This window comes from Amphiura filiformis, chromosome 8 (assembly GCF_039555335.1).
Source record: "Amphiura filiformis chromosome 8, Afil_fr2py, whole genome shotgun sequence".
NCBI lineage: Eukaryota > Metazoa > Echinodermata > Ophiuroidea > Amphilepidida > Amphiuridae > Amphiura > Amphiura filiformis.
This window is the reverse complement of record NC_092635.1, coordinates 13,260,838-13,267,528: the sequence shown is the minus strand read 5'-3', so window position 1 is coordinate 13,267,528 and position 6,691 is coordinate 13,260,838. Positions and strand designations below refer to the sequence as shown.

The window sequence follows — 6,691 nt, the reverse complement described above, 5'->3', positions numbered from 1 at the left end:
AACCAGACAGATGGTTCCACCTGGTACATACCCCATCATGGAGTGTACAATGCTGAGAAACAGAAATGAGGGTAGTCTTTGACTGCGCCATTACATGCCAAGGCAGGTGTCTGAACAAGGAGCTCCTACAGGGGCGGATTTAACCAATACCCTGGTCGGGTGCTGTTGTTGAGATTTCGTCAGGCACAAGTTGCCTTGGTAGCAGAAATCGAGGCGATGTTCTGTCAGGTTAAGGTACATGTACATGACCGCAACTACCTGCGCTTTCTTTGGTGGCCAGGAGGCAACGTGGAACTACCACTTAGAGAGTATCGGATGGTGGTACATTTGTTTGGAGCCACGTCGTCACCCGCCTGTGCCAGCTTTGCCTTAAAGCAGACAGCCAAGGACAACAGAAATCAGTTTGATGAGCTAGTAACAGATACAGTATGTCACAACTTTTATGTAGATGACTTACTGACATCAGTATCCACAGAAGAAAAAGCTGTGAAGTTGAGCCAAGACCTTAGGACAATCTGCAGTAAGGGTGGATTTCACCTTACTAAGTGGGCTAGCAACCATCAGAATGTCATGGATGCTATCCCAGAAGAAGAAAGGTCGCCCACCACAAAGAACTTAGACCTTGAAAGCCAGAAGATGAGCCACAAAACTTTGGGCATGTGGTGGCACGTGGAGTCCGACCAGTTTGGTTTCAAGATTGAGCAGAAGTCCAACCCTATGACAAGGCGCGGCATGATGTCGACACTATGCTCGCTCTACGACCCTCTTGGATTTGCAAGTCCAGTGATTCTGCCAGCCAAACAGATGCTGCAAGAGTTGTGTCGGTTGAAATATGGTTGGGACGATGAGGTGCCTGATGAAATAAAGAGAAAGTGGCACAAGTGGTGGACAAGCATTCCAGAGTTAGAACACTTCAAGATCCAAAGATGTTGGAAGCCAGATGGATTTGAGAATGCTGAAGTCCAAGTACATCACTTTGCAGATGCAAGTGACCGTGGATACGGAACAGCTTCATACCTGAGACTTTTGAATGAAGCTGGTGACGTAGAATGCAACCTCATCCTCAGTAAGGCTCGTGTGGCACCAATAAAGCAGGTGTCCATTCCCCGCATGGAGTTATCAGCAGCAACATTGGCTGTGAAAGTGGACAATATGATAAAGAGAGAGTTGGACATTCAAGCTACCACCATTTTCTGGTCAGATAGCCAGACAGTACTTAAATATATCAAGAACGAAACAGCCCGATTTCCAGTCTTTGTGGCTAATAGGATTGCTGTAATCAGAGACGGGTCCAGCCCAAAGCAATGGAGGTACGTGCCCAGTGCATGCAATCCCGCTGACCATGCATCCAGAGGCCTGTCAGTCAAGCAGCTGGTAGAAAGACCAGACTGGATAAAGGGGCCGGCGTTCTTGTCAGAACCAGAGGAAGAGTGGCCGGGTGCAGAACCGGCAGTATCAGAAGAATCTCCAGAGTCCACAGACGTGGAAGTCCACGCTGTCACAGCTGAAGACCAGAGCGATACAGATAATGCTCTAGACCAGCTGATAGAGCACTACTCCAGCTGGACAAGGCTCAGAAGAGCAGCCGCCTGGTGGCTGAGACTTAAGAAGATTCTTAGAACCAAACAGAGACAGAGTCACAACTTCACAGACGCACTTACTGTGCAGGAGTTGGAAGAGGCAGAGTGTGCAATCATAAAACATGCACAGAAATCTCTGCAACTAGACTCAAAGCTTACCAATTTAGACCCACAGGTGATGGATGGGATGGTAAGAGTAGGCGGTAGACTGAAAACGCCAAGATACCGCAGAATGCGAAGCATCAACTTATCATTCGAAAGATCACCACATAGCGACGCTCATAGTCCGTTATATTCATGGAGAGATTCATCACCAGGGTAGTAACCATGTTCTCGCCAATTACGACAGAAATACTGGATTGTGAAGGCTCGAGCTAAGGTGAAGTCAGTCTTAGGGAAGTGCATAATCTGCAGAAAACACCGAATGCCAGTTAGCAAACAGAAGATGGCTGATCTTCCGCCTACCGAGTAAAGAGTGATGATCCAGCCTTTACAGTCACTGGATTAGATTACTTCGGACCCTTCCATATAAAGCAGGGCAGAGTAACAAGGAAGAGATACGGTATGCTGTTCACGTGCATGAATAGCAGAGCAGTCCACATTGAAGTCGCTCACACCCTGGACACTAGTTCCTGTATTGATGGGATTAGGCGATTTATAGCAAGGCGTGGACCAGTCAAAGTAATTCACTCTGACAACGGAACCAACTTGGTCGGTGCGGACAATGAGTTACGGCGCGCTCTGCAAGAACTAGACCAAGACCAAATACAAAACTTCTCAACATCCCACACATTTGAATGGCAATACAATCCACCAGCAGCCTCCCACCACGGGGGAGTATGGGAAAGGCAAATACGTACTGTAAGGAAATTAATGTGTGCCATCCTCAATGAACAACACCTGAAGACATGCAGGTCGGATGAGCAACTACATACCTTCATGTGTGAGATAGAATCGACGCTGAACAGCAGGCCACTCACAAGAGTGTCGGATGATCCGGATGACTTGGATGTCATCGCGCCCGGGACCTCTTGTTGCTGAGACCAAGGGCGGACATGCCACCAGGGTGCTTTGTCGAGAAGGACATCTACGCTCGTGAGCGTTGGCGCCAGATCCAATACCTGGCTGATCTGTTTTGGCAAAGGTGGCTGAAGGAATATTTACCTGAACTTCAGCGCAGACAGCGCTGGCTGCAGCCACAGAGGAATCTGAAGACGGGAGACGTTGTTCTCATAGTAGATGAGTCAGCTCCTAGGAATTCCTGGTTGATGGGAAAGATCGTCACAACTCTGCCAGACAAGAATGGTCGAGTGCGACAGGTTGATGTGCGAACCAAGTCATCCACCCCACGGAGGCCCATCAGAAAGTTGTGCCTGTTGTTGGAGGCAGAAGAATAAGCTGTCTGTTTCCATGGTTTCTGGAGACTTGAAGTCCAGAGCCTATGTCTTTTATGTTTGTTAGATTGACTTTGTCTTGATGTATCCGGTATGGAATGTCTCAGGTGTCTTGTTGTTAAAAATCATCAAAATTATGGCCTATTGATAACAGTAGACTTCACTAGGTGACACTTGCGCAGTGCGTAGGTCTTCGTATACAAAAGACATCTGCGCAGGCAATACAAATTTATTCATTAGGAGACACTTGCGAAAAGTGCGTAGGTACGCGATGCAGCACTCAGCAAGAGATCTTGAACACGGTAACACAAATCTAATGGGTTTGTCGGAGTAAGATTATTAAGGATTTGGTGAAGAGCCTTTTTGGAACGTTTGAATTTGTCTAATTTCAATGGTGCACAACCTTGTCTGTGTATTCTGGCCAGGACATGGACAATTGTTGTGCAATTTGTTTGTGGAATGTTTTGAAAGGCATTGGATTGATAAGAGAGGATATGTTTTGTAATGGAAATGTATGATTCAAAGGTTTGATTCTTTGATGGAAGTCATCCGTGAACATTTGATTGCCTAACTTGGAAATAGAGCATTCCTTGTATTTGTACTTGTACTTGTAATTGGCAACCATGTTGTTTTGAGTTGCCACGTCGTTGTTCGGTTTGATTCAAGAAAAGAAGAAAAAATCATACTGACACGAAACACCCATAAACACCAACAAAAAACAAATATTATTGTATGAAAGAAAGATTGAATAAACAAGAAATTACTATAAAAAAAAAATATTTTTTGAGTATAGTAATAGCGTCGGTAATCGTTTGTGCCACCTATGGCTGTATGGAGCCATTTGCTTCGGACCTACCGACCATAATTTAAGGATCAGCAAACGTTTGTACCACTCATGTTGGAGCATGAGCTTCGGAATTGCTGATCAATGGATCCAGCGAGTTTGTAATTCATCAAGTTCATCATGGACCGTCGGATTCAGGAACCCGCAGTAAGGAGCAGCGTTGGAGCAGTAAGCCAGCAGCGCATGATCTTCTTCCAATGTTTCATCTGGAGTGCCGAACCGACGTGGATTATGTTATTTGGACAATGGACATTTTGTGATTAGGACATGAAAACTTTTGATTAGGATTCAAGATAATCCATGGAACCAGTGATTTTTAGTGAAATTCGCTAAATTGTTTGATACCACAGTCAAAGTGCGATAAAGCATCATTTGAACTATATTATGACTGTGAAATGTGACTATAGCGCTGCTACAGTGTGAACTCTTACATTATATTTAGTTATATTAGTGGAGAAATCATTATAGACAGTATATAATCTCCATAAAGCGCCATTGTTGAATCAATAAGTGTTATATTCAGCTATCAACAGGATCAGTAAAGTTGGAGATAAAAGATTATTGTTAAATTTCGCAATGTTTTGGCCCAAATTTAGTTTGCCATTTTGGATCAAAATTTATTGTTTGTTAATTAAAAGAAGTGCTTAGTAATTGCATGTTTGACACATGGCAATTAAGGGCGATATGTAGCCACCACCTTCTGTCTTGAAATTTACCTGACTGGCGCCCTCTATTTTGGATTACCAGCGAGAGATGCACTAAATCATAAGATAAAAGTCACACAATTGTTTGACCATCTCGGAGTAGATTTACCTTTTCTACCGTAAAGATTACGTAAAGATTACGTATTATTGCATAAGTGGATGGATATTATGTTGTGCCAGGAAATAAATCACTTGTAGTCTGAGATCCAACAAGAACGGATAAGTACTATTGTGTTTCCTAGCTGTTATATTATATGCAAATCTTATGTGTATTGGGAAAATGGTCATTCGAGTCATGTCGAACCAAATTTGTGATGTCAAGAATAGAACAAAAGGGTTCGCTAATGAGCAGCGATAGACTCAAGAACGAGTCAGAAATTAGACCCTACAGCAACTTTCAAATCTAGACCTCACTACATTAAATTGACCAGTGTTTTATTGTTTTCTGGGCTATCGTTAGCCTTGTTCAAGGCCCTCTAAGTTCCCTCTCTCATGACCAGCACTTGAATCCTATCACTACTTTTTGGCTTGCCAAGTTTGTGATATGAGTGCCACAGACTGCGGCTGCTTATAATCATGCGTAAGTTGAACGATCAAACTCGAGTTGAGCCTGTGAGCCTGTTGGGCAAGACGAGGCTTCGTTTTGGCGGTTCGTAAAGCCCAAGTTTGATTTTTCAGCATACGCACGGTCATTAATAGCCGTAATTTTTGGCCCTCACTGACTTCGCGAGCCCAAAAATAGTTCAAGCAGGGAGGAAATCTTAGAAGGCCTTGAATAAGGCTAGGCTATCATATCAAATGAGATGTCAAAATGTGCAGAAATAAATTCTGCTTCCAACACATTTTACAGACTTGTAATACAATAACCTGTTTTTGAATAATGGCCGTTATTTAAAGGGGGTAATTACTTTTTTTGAGATGTTAATGATATTAAACTTGAACAAAGAAATTTGCATCTTCAATTTTTAAGGCAATTTTGAATATTCAAGTTGTGCATGCCTTCAACATCCTCTTTGAAATAATTTGACATTATTTCTGTGGCAAAAAAAAAGACACATTGTACATCATACACCATAACCTATTGGCTGAAAAAATATATTAAACTACCCCAGGCTCAAAAAACCTCTTTTATTTACTGGATGGTAAACAATCATTTTGATACAGCTCGTAACTGAAAAACAACAACATGCAATTAACTTGGCTACAATGTACATTACTGATTTACTGTGGTATCAGATGCAATACAGCAAACATTGTGCATGGCAATATTTTGAGGTGATATAACTGATATTACTTTAAAATGAAAATATTTTCCTGTGAGAAATTTATTGACTCATTCTTAAGGGATCTAGAATGAGCGTTTATGCGTTCGACAGTATTTTTGTGGGACATGAGAGCACCTCAGGCGTGTCAATTGCATTCTGAATACTGAAGCATGTCTTTCTGATATCAAATAATTTTCATTTTTGAAAATCACGATATAATAAATTTTATGACAAATTATTAAAATTTGATATTTTTCACATTTTTGATATATAACAGTCCTCGAAATAAATTTTATAAATCTAATGATATATTCTTAAAGTGTATGTAGCTGGGAGGAAAAGCCGACAATCAATTGAAAATTTTGACATTTTATATTGAAGATATGGATTTTTTTCCACAAAAGACCTATTTTTTTTGGTGTTTTGGGAAAAAATCCATATCTTCAATCTGTAAAGGTCAAAATTTTCAATTGCTCGTCGGCTTTTAATCCCACCTACATACACTTTAAGTATAAATCATCAGATTTATTAAGTTTACTTCAAGTACTGTTAAATATCAAAAATAACAATATATAATAATTTGCCATAAAATGTGTATTACATTGTAATTTCAAAAATCAAAATTATTTGATATCAGAAGGACATTCTTCGTATTCAGAATGCAATTCGATATGTCTGATGTGTTTAATTAGAGGTTAATAACTGCGCATCGGTTATTTGGAGGCATTGTGAAAAATCTAAACATTTTGCCTTTGGAACCGAGGAATATCCCGAGGGCGCAGCCCGAGGGATATTCCGAGGTCCAAAGCAAAATGTTTAGATTTTTCACAATGCCCTACATATAACCGATGCAAAGTTATTAACCTCATTCATAACCGTCACTTTGATCTTTTAAATTGACAAA

General features: G+C 41.2%; 2 protein-coding genes across 2 annotated transcripts; both read left to right on the top strand.

Moving 5' to 3' along the window:
* The first annotated feature begins 216 nt into the window (after window positions 1-216).
* On the top strand, window positions 217-1,902 carry LOC140159419 (uncharacterized). The gene has a single exon (XM_072182891.1). It carries the CDS (start codon window positions 217-219, stop codon window positions 1,900-1,902), a length of 1,686 nt encoding a protein of 561 aa, XP_072038992.1.
* A 257-nt stretch (window positions 1,903-2,159) lies between these two features.
* LOC140159418 (uncharacterized) lies at window positions 2,160-2,621 on the top strand. The gene has a single exon (XM_072182890.1). The coding sequence runs from the start codon at window positions 2,160-2,162 to the stop codon at window positions 2,619-2,621; it is 462 nt and encodes a 153-aa protein (XP_072038991.1).
* The last annotated feature ends 4,070 nt before the right edge of the window (window positions 2,622-6,691 follow it).